Here is a 15194-nt window from a genome sequence, read left to right on the forward strand (position 1 = left end):
TTTTATACTCAACACACATTAATCATGGTTTCTTATTGAAGGTCAACATCCTGTTCAAGTTAATCATGGCTTCAATTTATGACTATAACCATCTTACCACATGCCACTGCATATACTGTACAATGGAAATATGTAGCCCCACTGTAATTAAGATATTCTGCTTCACACATCAAAACCCAGTTGCTCCATTTTTCATAGTCACAAAGCCACTTACAGGTAGATATTAAACTGCAACTACATCAAGAGCAGTTTTAACTGGTGGCATTGATACTTTTACTTTTCTTAGTAAACACACCATCACTTTTGTAGTCAGGGCTCTAGCTGCATTGACAGTTCTTTGTTTACAACAAAAGAAGATTTAATGCCACTTTGAGATCTCCTTGGGTTCCAGTATGTCAGAACAAAATAAATAAAAATTCAGAGTTTTCCAAACTTGCTTACGGTACTATCGGAGTGCATAGCTATACAGAATGAGTGCCATGAATCTGACATGCTTGATGTATTAATCAACATCAACATATATACCCTAGAGGCCTGGCTGCCCTAGCACCAAATTTCCCTCCAAATCATATTTAGAACCAACTCCTTGCTAGATAAAACCAATGCAAGTGTCTTGGTCATTACAACACCTGAATCTGATCTGAGAAATAAACCCCACAATGTTTTCATGAAAACATCAACTAGCTAAAACATTTTACTTTTTCTTTCTTTACCTCACTTTAGATCTCAAGCACTTTTTCTTTTCCTTGCATCAAAGAGAACAGTTTTCAATAAACACATGGATGGAGCTTAACTTTGCAGATATTAAAAGTGTTGCCCTGTTTTCTTTCTAGTATGTTTTTTTACATCCATGACTCTCCCTCATCTTAGTAATGAGAAAAAAATTATGACCCACTATATGAAATGTGTTTCAAAGTACATTGAAAATCAATTAATCTCAGCTGGAGAAAAAACATTTTTTATTGTACTTGCTCATACATGCCCCATGCTCCCTCCTTGGACATACCTTTGAGTTTGTTGTGTTCTGAGTCGGCTGGAAAGAGAGAGTCTGGGAAAAGTTTGGGGAAAGTAAGACCAGCATACTTAGGTCGGTTCTCAACGTAGTTCCGTACTGTGGGTTGTAGCTTCTTCATGAATTCTGGGCATGGTGTTCCCAGCTGCTCAATTACTTTATTCCACTGGTCAATATCTGAGGAGAGGTCGTTAAGGGGAAAAATGTGCAGCCTACTAGCTTTTTTGTTTGGTTGGTTGGTTTTTAGCAACCCATAAAGATACTTAATTCCCTCCCAAGATAATTCTCAATCAATGTCTTGGTTCATCATCATGACTTGAAGCTTTATAAGCCACAATGGATGAGACATTTATAGCACCTAGCTTACTGGTGGACACTGCACAAACAAATAATAATAATAATAGCTGGACCCCTCACAATATAAAACTCTCTCCCTGTTGGTCCTGGATGCTAGTCTATTTCTGTTTTTAAATCCTAGCTTAATAGCTGCTGTCTCTTACCCCTGTGCAACCCCATAGACATCAGTAGGGCTACATGGGCATAACAAATCTTATTTGTTCAGCTGGGCATATCAATCATAACTGTCACATTGTGTAGAGTGGTACCCAGTGGAATGAAAAGAGTGTGAAAAGAGTTCTGCAAGGGGAGAAGTTACCTCTAACTTGTTTTCTCCTTTCTTCATGAGCGATCAATAATTTGTGAAGGACATTTTATTTGGGAATAAACATGTTATGTGACGGAAAAGACATATTTGCCAGAAGTTCCTGGAGATGCATACATAAACTGAAATGCTGCATACTTGCATCTGTATTCTTCCCGGCCATTTATCCATTCCTAGTTTTATAAGAACAACAACAAAAACTATTTGGCAAATTGTTGTAAAAATGTAATGTGTTTTCTTGATTGTTCACCATTTCCTCTAACAATTATTTTCGGTCGGTACACAACGTACCAGTTACACACAAATATTTCTCTTTTGTTTTCCTCAAACATGGCAAAAAACAAGAAACAGTTGTTATGCTTTCATCATCATCATAGCTTCCACATGCTTTCATACTCAACCAAGAAACCCTCTCTCTTATTTGAGGGCAATTCTTTTAGCTTTCCTGGAGTACCAATGAGCATATCTGCCGAATGATTTGTCACACTTCTAGACATATGCAGAATATGCCCTGCTGTGTCAAAAAAAAAAAGGGGGGGACGACAATGTTTGATCAAGGATATTGCCTTTAAAACCAATCCCACTTCCCCATCACAGTCCCTGCATTCATCAGGCTAAGGATTTGAAGAACACATGAAATAATATACGAATAGACACATTGATGCACATGTTTCTACCAAGAGATCTGTCACAAGCATATAGCTAAGGAAGCCTCCTGGGAACCCATTAGAAAGAGAACATTCATTTTAGAAAGTCTACTTCTGATGCAGCACAGTCTGAAGATAACCTTGTTTTCATTATTGTTAATTGTTTATTTACAGTAGTGCCCACTCTAAAAGATTTCCAAACACTCAAAAAGAACAGCCCCCCGCTCTGAGGAGCTGACAATCTAAGGGCAGAAAAGAGGCCAGATGAAAGGAAACAACAGTAGACAAATTATATACAATTTGCATTAGAGATGGCTGAAAAACGGGAACATTTGGGGTTTGAAGTTTCCATGAAAAATGTCTCCTTTTGTTGTCAGAAAATTTCAAAATTCAATTTTTTTCAACCAACTGGCTAAAAAGTGGGATGAATTTTTCATGAAAATTTTGTCCCCCATTTTCACTGGAAAATGTAGACATTCAAAAATTTTGGACCATCTCTAATTTGTATACAAGTCAACATGATTCACTGTGGGTTGCATGGCAGAAGTGAGTCTTTAAGAGGGGCTTTAAATATGGGCTTTGCATATAAACTCATGGAGGTTGCACTATATATAGAAAACATGAAGGTAACTGTGTGATACGGTTTTACCATGTGAGATCACATGAAAGAGGGCACAGAAGTGAAAGTGTGAGCAACTAAGGTAGACAAGGATGGGAACACTGGTGGAGCAGAGGGTATGGAGAACACATGAAGCTTGATGAGGAAAGATAAGTAGGAGGGGCCAAATTATGCAGAACTCTGAAGGTGGTGGAAAGATACTTACATTTGATTTGACAGCAAATGAAAACCCAGTGGAAGTATTCAAAGAGAGGAGGAGTTATATGAGCAAAGGAAGGGAGTTTAGTGACTGCATTGTGTATGAACTGGTGGGGTCAATGTGTGTATTTGAGAGGCCAATAATCAAGGCAGGATATAATGAGGGCCTGAATGAGAGATTTGACTGTGAAGATGAAAAAAATAGGATGGATCTTGGAGACACTGAGGAGGAAGATATGTTTGGATTTGGATGTTTGGTGCATGGGAGATGATTGTGGGCCTGAGGGACAGGGAAGATGGGGGTGATGTTGACAGTGACTGAGAAGGGGAAAGTAGAGAATGTTAGTGAGGGAAGTTCTGTTCCGCATGTATTCAGTCTAAGCTGACAAGCCATCTGAGAGGAGATGGCAGACAGATGGGCTGAGATGTGGGATGACACTACCCACAGAGAGGTGTAAAGTTAGTGAAAGATGAAAGACAAACCTTGGGCAACCCCACTGAGAGTGGGAAAGGGGAAAAAGGGCAACTACTTATAATCTTCTAAATGGTGTTGTGTGTATGCAGCAACTTCCAGCCTAGCTCTCATTTTCATGGTCAGTAATTGCTATCATTTATGTCATCTTGGAACCTCCTCTACCACAGAACTCAGGAGTACTATTTGCAAACTTCTGAAAATCTTTGGGGACAGAAATAAATCTCTTTCCAACTAAACTACTGAATGAAAGTAATGCAGCAACACCCGCAAAATCAATATAATTATCAAAGTTACATCATCATGAGGTACCATCTCACCTGTTTTTAACTTCTCTTACAAGTTCAAGGTTTGTGTGTTTTTTATATGAATGATTGCTCTGTGTCTGCATCTTACTTCTGGACTAATGCTAAGCAAATTGTACAAAAAATTATTTGTGAACATTTGGTTAAGTAAAAATAATAATTATACTTTGAGAAAATTCAATAGCCCTTTTTCTTTGCTTCCTGTGAGCATTCAGATAATGAAACTTTTTGTTGATAAACATTTTAATGTAAAGAGAAAGTATTGCAAATACATATTCATGCCAGTATTCACATATGTATTCACACTGGCCAGCTTAGAAAACTCTCTGTAAGTTTTGGAGTCATTCACATTAAGGGACATTTCCTGTTTGTTCATTATTAAAAAACATTGCTACATGCAAAAATATTTCAGCTCATCAATTATCTGTGAACTATTCACTCACCTTTCTAAAATTACTATTCTTCTTGTGGACTGGAGAGTTACCGATGAAGTGACCTGTAGCTCACGAAAGCTTATGCTCAAATAAATTTGTTAGTCTCTAAGGTGCCACAAGTACTCCTTTTCTTTTTTGCGAATACAGACTAACATGGCTGCTACTCTGTAACCTATCACATGGAACTGGTTCTGTTCCCTGACTTGATGATTCCCAAACTCATAAGAGAACTTTCACAATAACTACTGAACACTTAACATGTGTCTAATTTATACTTTTAGGAGTTGGATTTTGTGATGATCAATAGATTTTATAGCCTTGCCAAAAATGAAGCTAAATTAGTAGGTGAACCCAAAGGCTTTTCCTGGAAAGATAACATAATTTAGAAGGGGACCTTGCTGAAATACCTAGGTACAGGAGTTGCTTTGAAGATGTTACATGGTAGGTATATACCACACAATAAAACAATTAATCCATGTATTAAGTGTCAAAGAAATCATATCAGGCGATGGAGGGAAAGGACAGAGAATCTTTTCCAGGCATATTTTCATTTGGGGGAGCAACACCAGATTTTCCGATAAAACTTTGCCTCTTTTGTGTACATTTGCTTAAATATATTTGTCAAAATAAGGGGTAACAAAACTACTACTACTAAGTATCATCACCACAGCCAGAGGTTATGGGCCTATTCCACGAATGGGTGGTTGAGGTTCTGTGTCCTGAGGGGTGCATAATGATCCCTTCTGGCCTTTAAAGTCTCCGACTACATAAGATGAACTGAAGTGGGTGTGATTTTAGTTTTCCAAAAGTCAACCCTAAAACCAGTGGCAGTTCACATTCAGGTGGCCATTTGCCCAAACCTGCAAAATCCAGAAGAGAGAAATCACAATTGTTACTGAAGAATATGGTCTAGCATAGGTGGAGATGAACTTTTCAGAAAAAGACCTCTAAGTATAGATGCTATCAAATTAAATTTATCATGGAGAAGAATATGTCTGCATTTGAGCAATCCATGTTACATGAGAAAACCCATCCTCTTGAATTAATTCTATCATAATCTACAAAACAAAGTATTCTAGTGCAGGGGTGAAGCCATTGTAGGCAGTTACGCCTACTCAAGATGGAATAAATCTCACCATAATTAAAACCGTACACAAATTAAATTAAAATTGATTGGGAATTTGATGATAATTTTTTTCCATCTGAAAATGTAAATTCATCAACACTGAAACTGTTCCTAGGAAAGGGTTGGTTTTGATGAATTTCCTGATTAGAAATATTTTTGGGAAAAAAATAATTTTCAAAGTGAAGTTTCATTTTTTGGTTCAAAATGACACTTCATTTTTAAAAATAGTTAATTTATAATAAAAATGGTTTAAAAACTTAAAAAATGTTGAATCTGAAATGAAGTATTTTGAAATTACTGAAATAAAAATGTTTCAGGTGACCAACCTGGATTTTTTATAATACGATTTCTATCCCAATTCCTGACAGGAAAAGTTTAAAATTTTTGAAATTTCATAGGATGGAAAACCTGTTTCCTGCCCTGCTCTAATTAATACAGCAGAAGCCAATATATAATATACTGGGCTCATGACATAGAGAGGGGAGGCATTGCTGTTCAATTATTGGAACAGGAGACCAGGAGACAAAACATGAGTTCTACTTCCATTCCCGCCAGTGTCCTACTATATGAACTTAAACCACCCACTTCAGTTCTTTGTACTTCTATTTACCCATCTGTAAAATGATTATAGGAGTGCAGGTTTAGAGTAGCAGCCGTGTTAGTCTGTATCTGCAAAAAGAACAGGAGTACTTGTGGCACCTTAGAGACTATTTAATTTATTAGAGGAGTGCAGTGAGGCTTAATTAATTGTTTAAAAAAAATTAAAACAAAAAACTGAGCTCCTCATATAAAAAGGGCTTTCTACATGTAAAGTATTGTCATTACTATATGTAATAAACAATTTTTAATATCTAACTTTTAAATACATAACAATGTACTGATTAGGATTTGTTTTTGTAGAGGATATAACATCAATCAGATACCTAGTATGCAAATGACAACATCAAACATTGCAAACTTCACGTTTATCACAAGGAAACCCCTTAAAGAGCTGCTGATGCTTCATGGAAAAACAGAATTACTTGGGAAATGTGCATGAATAGGGTTTTTGTTCCTTAAGATTTCCTTCTGTTGTCTTCCACTTGAATAAATCTATGATTTCTGTCATCATAGCATAGGATAAGAATTTCAAAGGAAGAATAGATAGCAGAAATGGATGAGTTCTGTAAAACAAAAAAGCTGCTTTTATAGATAAATCCCTAGTAATAAAAGATGGGGAAAGAAAAGTACAAAAGAAAAATGAGTCCAGATTGCTGCTTGCTTTACTTATACTAGTATATTTTAGTTCTACTGTTACTTCTTTCTATTTACCTTGTCCATTACTTTCCAAAAATCAAATGCATGACAGGGTACAGTCATGATACAGTCGTATATTGGTCAGGCATAGCACCCCATTTCAGTGTCTGGTTTTGTAGAGTTACTGGGTTAAATTTATCCATGGTGAACTTTCTGGTGTAACTCCATTGACATAAATGGCTTTACACCAGGGGAAAATTTCTCATCCTAGATACCTTTCCACCCCAATGTTGATCAGAGATCAGTGACAAATACCCAGAGAGAAAATGGGACACATGTAAAGCGCAGTCAAATGCTGCAGTGACACAGCATCTAGATATTCATGGTTTGGAAAACCACTTGCTTACTTGCCACTGCAGAGGCAAAAAGCTTTCCCTGGCCAGTAGGCAGAAACAATGTCATCAATGCTGCAAAATACAAACTTTAATTTAAAACAAATGTCTAAGTTCAAGCCCTAGATGCACATGTCGTGGTCAAAAACAGAGATGACGTGAATGGTGGCTCGGATGCATATCAGTAAATGGACGTATGTGATGGTGAGTGTAACCTGCTTGGCAACAGAAATGAGGTGAAGGGAGTGGCATCAGGAAACACTAACATCGTGATGCTATATGCAGACTTAAGATGAAGTAGGCTTCCCTGGGGCTCAATAAGGAAGAGAGCCTTTCATTAGTTTTGGGTAGTAGACAGGGGATAATGATTTAGTTAATAAAGTGGGGGACCAATTCATATTTTAGGATAAATGCAGGGTCCAGATGTGTACATTACAATGTGTTTATGGTTTCAGGTACATTAATTATAATGCCTGTTTGGTCTTTGGCAGCGATTCCGAGCTTTGGACAGACTTTTCTTCTGGTGTATGGTATCTGATGGCACAAACAATTAATTAGATGTCAGGTAAGTGACGTAGCCATTCTAACAGCATCATCCACAGGTGTCAAGCACCATAAAATTGATAAAGAGCACAATTCATAACCAGATGGCATGCTGTTTGTTCTTGAGCTCCACAGGGGCAGGATGGGAAGCTCTAGAACCCCCAACAGTAAAGATGTAAGTTAAACCACCCGTGAACACAACAGCTCTTACTGTAACAAAGAAAGATCTTTCAGTTCGTATGGTTGCTCTGAGGGGCATGTGAGAGCTGATCCAGACAGGCTAGGTGACACAGATCCGAGTTGCCTATCTGCCAAGAAACGTACCATCAATCTAAAATATTGTCCCACATGACATGTTGCTGCTGTGCCTTAGAAAGATCATGTCTGAGGTCCTGTCTGAGAGGCTCAACTATTTCAGAAAGGGGACGTCTTTGACTTTAACTACTATTTTTATGGGACTTTCCAATGAAATTGTGAAGTAAGCTGTCTTGATACATAGCTGCGCCTAGTAATGCAGCCAGAGCCCTGACTTCTCACCTAATTGCCAGGGAAACAGTGCCAACCAGAAGCAGAAGGTTGGAAACTGGAGTTGTCCAGCTCACACCAGTGATGATACAAAGACAGAGTTGATCATTAACTCCAATATCCACAATGACGACTGGAGACCCATGCTCCCAACACAGTATTCAGTAGGTGTAATAATTAAGGCATCGGTAGATGTTCATAAGGTTGCAGCGCTACTGCCCCAGGAGTTGACAACAAGCCTGTGGAGGTGTGCAACTCTTGGCTGGATTTTATCGCATCTTCTTGATGTGTTTTTGACAGGACAGAGAGTAGTGAAGCTTTATCCCCAGATAAATAGGGTACACTTCAAAAACAATTGGCTGATTGCTCAGAAGGACCTGCAGCTGTCTATGAGCTAACTGGTTGACAAAATGGAAACAAGATGATACTGTCTTTAGTGCATGTAGTTTAAGACACCACTTCAAAAAGTTCTGGGCCAAGGTGTCAAAGTTCGATGACAGGCAGAACTCCAGCACCTCAAAGCTGTTTCTAGGTCTTTCAAGCCAGATGTCATCAGTGTACAAAAGCTTAGTTGCCGAGGTGGGTGACTGGTCAGGTGTGTGTGTGTTGTATGCATGCATGCCTTCACACTGGCATCCTCCATTAACCACCGAGGGGGGGTGGGGAGAGACCAATTCTACTTGGCCTTTGGCACTCTGACAATCTTATGGCTGAATATAGAGGGGATCTCTGCCCCAAGTATGATATTCTTCAGCAGCTAGCCAACAATATGGTAATGGATGTTTTAATGCTTCAAGAAACCCATTCCACCAAGTACTCTCATACAAAGAAAGTCATGGTATATGGCTGATGATGTGATTCTGGTTTACAAGGTCTTGTATGAGACTTTGCTAAGTGCAACTAGAAAGTCAATTCCATGTGGTTTTCATAGGACATATATCACCGGCTTGGATGTTTGTGACAACCTCTATCAAAAAGTCAGACAGTCTGCTTCACCTGAGGGAACAAAACAGGCTGCTAATATTCTAAGGGACTGTCTTAGTGTTAAGAGGCAGGAAAGGACTTGGGACTTTTTTGTGGCCACTGGGCAGAAGAGACCCAACATGCCTTACACATGTTTCAGCAATGTGGAAATTCATGCTGTGGAAATTCACCTTGCAGCCAATAACTTACCAGTAATTACAAACAGAGATCCTGATCAGAAGGTATCATCCGTTCTCAGGAACTTCAGTCAAACCCCTCAGCTGACTCCAGCTTACCCCACCCATTCATTAGGGAGGAATTGGAATCAGTGACTTTTCTTTCTTAAAACCTTACAAGGTTCCTAGGCTTGACAAAATCCAGGGAAAGTTCCTGCATCACATGAGCTGATCCTGTAGCAACTTTCAGCTAGGACTCTATAATACTTGTCTGGAATGCTGTACTGTTCTAAAGGTCTGGTGGCACTGGAAGAAAAGTGGATGACCTGAAGAACTATCATCCAGTTGCTCTGATCAGAGTAACTTTTAAGTTACTTGAGAGACTGGTACTTAAAAACTTTTAATTGACCCATAGTTACCACATTACCAGGCAGGGTTCTGAGCAGGCCAAAGTGCTGAGGATCAAACGATTAGACTGATATATTTTATGAAGGATGCCTTTGAGGCAGGACAGAAGGTTTGTACAGTTTTTGTTGACCTTTCATCAGCACCAGTTTGGAACCATGAACTAGTCCTAAAATTATACTCCATGATCCCAGAGAAGAATCTTGTAGATTTTATTATGCATACAATTACTAACCAAACAGTGATTGTCATGTATGAAGCTGGTTCAAGTCACCCATGTCATATGAACAACGGATTTCCCCGGGGATCTGTACTCATTCCGATGCTCTTTGGATAGACCAACATGGTAAACAAATCCCACGCTTGAACCACCAGGTCATGTGTTCCTTAGTATATTCACAACCTTGGGGAAAACATTTTTCACATTAAAATTTCTCTATTTTAATACATAACATTGATACGCTGTGCTAATTGACTCGGACTTATTATTTAACATCAGAGTCATAAGTACACTCTTTAGAAAGTTACAGGTGACACTGAAGTGTCACAGGCATTTATACAAAACCTATTTTTAAAAAAATTCTAAAGAAATTCCCTCCTCCCCAAAAACATTGTTATCTAATTTTAAATGTAAAAATATTGTTTATTAATATCAGGAGGAGACTTTAAAAGAAAGTTTTGTCAAACTACATGAATGTTGGAAAGCCTAGAAGTTGGAGGACTAAAAAACAAAACATATTAGAAAATATTGACGTCACCAAAATCACCTTAACTTATTCCCTTCTATCTCTCTCACTCCAGAACAACCAAATTAAGGCAAAATATAATTAAAGGCAATGGATATCTTAATCACATCAGCGACTCCAAAACAGAGAGGGAATCTAAGTGGACTACCTTATTCTTGTGGGTAAGATTAATTGCATGCAATTATGGCATTTTTGACTGAAATTAACAGGTACTTACATTGCTAGGGTGAAATAGTCCTGTCTTCTTTAAGACCATAGACATTCACCCACGAAAACAAAAACAAAAGCAAGATTTTTACATCTCTTCACAAAACGTGACCACATTTGAGTACAATCACTCAGGACAATACACCAAAAGTACATGTGGTTGCAAATGTAAAAATGTCATAATCCGAGACTTCTAGCTACTGTGCCCAATTTCTTATTTATACTATGACAACTTTTGTCATTCTAAGGGCCAGATCCTCAACTGGTATAAATCATCACAGTTTTATTGAAGTCAACGACATTTTATGTCAACTGAGGATCTTATCCAGGTAGTATAAAGGGCCCTTAAAATAAGTGTAAATATAATTTGCTGCAGCAGCATAAAGTGGACTTAGTGTAAATAAGAATGAGGCTCACTATGTCGAGTGATACGGCTATTTGGTTCTTGCTCACATGATCAGGGTCTAACAGATCACCATATGCGACGTCGGGAAAGAATATTCCACAGCTCAGATTGGTAGTGACCTTGGGGTTTTTTCAGCTTCTTCTGCAGTGTGGTGGTGTGGGTCACTTGCTAGGATTTTCTGGGTATATCTCATTTAATCAATCCCCTGCATTGCAGGTGCCTCATGTATTGGTGCATATCAGTTTCTCCTATTGTCTGCCTATGGCACATAACAGTCTAATCTCCTGCAAGCTGTAATACTTGGTCTTACGTTGGTCATTGAGTTTAATACGCAGATGCTGAGTTGTCTTGGTGGCTGTGATATACAGAAAGTCAGACTAGATGATCTGCTGGTCCTTTCTGGCCTTAAACTCTATGAGAAGACTTGATCCAAAATTAAATACATTACATGGAATAGTGTGACTGGGGATCATTATCATATCACAGAAATATGGGCATAAAAGACATACAGGCTACTTACATATTCCATTGCTGCTCAACAGCACAGGAAAACTATGCACATATGTGGATTTAGTAGACTGACTTCCAAAAGTCCTTATCACAATCTTCTTCATCAAGAGTTCTTCAGCAAAATATTGTCAGCAAAACCCCAAGGGGCAACATGTGTGCAGGATGGAAGCTTGGCAGGGGACAAGCGCAAAGTTAACATCATTTGGGTGAGGGTTTATCTTTAGAGTGGATTCTTAAACTGGAATTTCCAAAATGTCCAACCCCTTTTTTAAACTATAACATTCTCTCAAGAGTTTTTTTGCCATTACTAGTCAGTAAATAATTGCAACCTTATCCTGAGATTAAAATATATATTTTCCTAAACAAAAAAAATCTATACTGGGAAAATATGTTAATATAAAATATTATTGCAAAGTTAAAATCACACAGTTAAGCCATGACCAAGTCAGGAAATTCAGAAGTTAAGGTTGAACATGCAGAAGTTAAGGTTAGCTCCGTCTCCTGGGGCACAGATGAATAATGATACTTGGCTCAATCTTCCTTACCTAACTCAGAAGAGTATTTTCACTGAAGCCACCTGTGATAAAGGTGAGCAGAGTTTGTTCCATAGTTTTTAATCCAGATTTCGCTCACACATTTCAGTGGGGTTACCTACTTGAGTAAATTTAAGTCAGTGGAACTAATCACACATCTATGGAGAGCAGGATTTGGCCCTACAGGAAAACATACAGTGCCATTAGTTCTCAAAATAACAGAATCCTTTCTACAACTGTAGACATATAATAATAATAAAAGAAAGATTGACCTCAGACAAACCACTTTAGTAGGAGCATGCTCAGCATCAATGGAACCTTCAGGGAGTTTAGCTACTAAAATTTAAGAAGTCTTTCCCAAGCACGTGCAAATTGCAATTTTTCTAATCGGCCAGATAGTGGTGAATTTTCAGAGAGATTAAAAAAAGGCATATCCCTGAAACATAAGGCCACCCCCTGCCAAATTTCAAGTCCCTGCTAAGAGGATGGTCACCAGAATTTTTTAACATAGGCAAAGCAACATATTTTTTCCCTAGCCTCGTTCTTGGAAATGGCTTAACTGTTTTTGCTAAAATATTAAAAAAACATTGGCCCTGACGCAGATAAATGATATGGATAATTTCAGCTCAAATGGTTAGATTTGGCAAAGTTATAAGCAACTGAAAACAAGATCTTATAATGGGAATTGTCAGTGAACCCTAATAATAGGCGGTGCTACCAGCCCCACCTATAATACATACATAGATACCCACACCCCCATACCTTTCTGAAGTAATCGAATAAACTGCATTTAATTTTCACCTTTTTACTTTTTTCCATCCGTGTTCTCATTTTCTCTTTCACATGCTCTCTCATAGCTCTATCTATACACCATTCCTACAGTGAAAGAGAAAACTATTGACACTAGGTCCTTTATAAGTTCCATTTCACTTTATTAGTAGTGATCATGTGTGGTGGAAAAAGATACATATGCTGTTTCTTTATCTGTAAATGTGTCAACTGTCCTTCAAAATTACAGAGGGCCAAGGTCTAGAATGGGCAACATTTAGTCATGAACAAACAACAGGTTTGAAATCAGATATCTTGTGATTCATCAGGGTAGAAATGGGAGCTTTTAAATTAGCAGCTAAACCATTAGAAATCTGAAAATCTCCTTTTCCTATGGTATAAGGCATTTGTTCCTAGCCTTGTTAGATTCTGATGTCAAACCATATGTAACATTATTAATTATAGAAAAAACGATTCTAGGTCACTTTTAAAGGCTTCTAAAATGGATTTGATATACTTCCATCCTTGAGTCCTGTACAGTTGGATGCCTGATGTAAGGCACCTGGTTTTCCAGATGGAAGCAATTATTTTTAAAATCACTAAGACAGTTCTAAAATAGTTTAAAAAAATTATGTGGCATACACAGAATTCATGATTGTGTGGTGGAATATGGCTTCATAAATGCTGAGTCATATGGCCATCCCATACTCATGCTGATAAAAGTTTACATACGACACCATCAGATATTCCCCATACATTGTAGTTATATACATTCCCATACGCATTCACACCACTGCATTCACAAACTTCCTAGAGAAAGGTTACAAAATTTGTTTGGAAGTTGTTCTTAAAAAAAATAAAGCTATGCATAACCTTCGCTTTCATAGCTAACCACAGGAATTAGGGTGAGTAAGGCACCCGTTACTCTTTTGTGCAGATTACTCAAATCACAGGTAGCATTGTGGGAACAAGAGCATTCTCTGTGGGGCTGCTATGTCCCTTCTCCCCTTACCCAAGAAAGTGGAGTACATGAAAAACAAGAGGAAACTAGGAGGCAGAATCTTGCTCAGAGCTGGTGAAAAAGCCACAATTCATCCCTTAATTGAAGGTCCTGAATTGTAGGCCCTCAACCATAAATTCTAGTGTTGCTGCAACTGAGATTGGACAGAGGCAAATACGGTACCAGAAAAGTGTTCCACCTCCTATTAACCAGCTGTTATAAACTGTAACACAGCCAAACACTGAAAACGCTAGGCAAGGAGTGCAGTTTTTACAATTGTGGGCCAATGAAGACTGAAGGGACTGTTAACGATGTAAAACTTCCATCTACAATCTGATCATTTCTCAGAGATGGCTAAATTCTGCTCTCGGTAACACTTGTGTACACCCAATTAATTTGGAGCATTTACAATGTTAAGACAGAACTAGACCTGCTTGCAATTTGTCCACAATCATATTTGATTGTACTATTTGCAATTCTAGCTATTTTGGTTTGTTACATAAGCCATCCAATTCAGAAAACAGAAACAATATCATGTGACTTATATACCAAACCAAACTCACGTGACTTGCAAACTGTGAATTTTATAATCAAATATACAATTTAAAATTCACATTTGGTGAATATTCAGGCTTTTGAATTTGCAATCACAGATGCTGACTCCATGAGTGCTCCAGGGCTCAAACACCTAAGGAAAGAAATAGGGGGTGCTCAGCACCCATAAGCCACTGTGGTTCCAGGGCTCCTGGCTGGCTGCCGATCAGCTGTTTGGCAAGCTCAGGGTTGGCCAGCAGAGCAGCAAGCAGCTGGCAGGAGGCGCTCGGGGGAGGTGGAGAGGAGTGTGTCAGCAACAGGTGAGAAGAGGGGGAGAAAGGATGGGGCAGGAAGAGGTGGAACAAGGGCGGGGCCTCGGGCAAAGAGGCAGATCAGGAGTGGGGCCTTGGGGCAGAGCAGGGGTGGAGCACCACCAGGGCAAAAAAAAAAGAAAAAGAAAAATCAGTGCCTGTGTTTGTAATTGCTTTTCATGAGTATTTGCGTTAGTCTTGAGCATTCAAATGTTCATGTAAGGTGAATGTAAAGGCGTAACAAACACTTTTCAAATCAAATTTTGTTTGTTAATTGAAACAGATATTTGCAGAAAATTTCCTCACAACTTCTCTCTGCTTGACTAAGAGCAAAATTTGGTTCAATGACTTCCTTAACCAATTTCACTTCTTTCTTATAATGAAGAATAAATAAATCTGGCAATAAAAAAAATAAAAAATCAGATTTGTAACTCTTCTGTTGCTATAAATATCCACAAGTTCCTC

The 15194-nt window shown here is 38.3% G+C and overlaps 1 protein-coding gene across 23 annotated transcripts in view; it reads right to left on the minus strand.

The window, feature by feature from the left end:
• MAPK10 (mitogen-activated protein kinase 10) overlaps nt 1–15194 on the minus strand; it is a 250225-nt gene that overhangs the window by 46638 nt on the left and 188393 nt on the right. For 22 of the 23 annotated variants that reach the window (XM_043512440.1, XM_038398766.2, XM_043512438.1 and 19 more), the window contains one exon: nt 1007–1189. The exons of the other annotated variant lie outside the window; for it this stretch is intronic. In XM_043512440.1, the coding sequence (XP_043368375.1) occupies nt 1007–1189 (183 nt within the window). The remainder of the gene's footprint in view (nt 1–1006; nt 1190–15194) is intronic. 23 annotated transcript variants of the gene reach the window in all.

Source organism: Dermochelys coriacea, chromosome 4, assembly GCF_009764565.3.
Source record: "Dermochelys coriacea isolate rDerCor1 chromosome 4, rDerCor1.pri.v4, whole genome shotgun sequence".
In the NCBI taxonomy this organism is placed as follows: Eukaryota; Metazoa; Chordata; order Testudines; family Dermochelyidae; genus Dermochelys; species Dermochelys coriacea.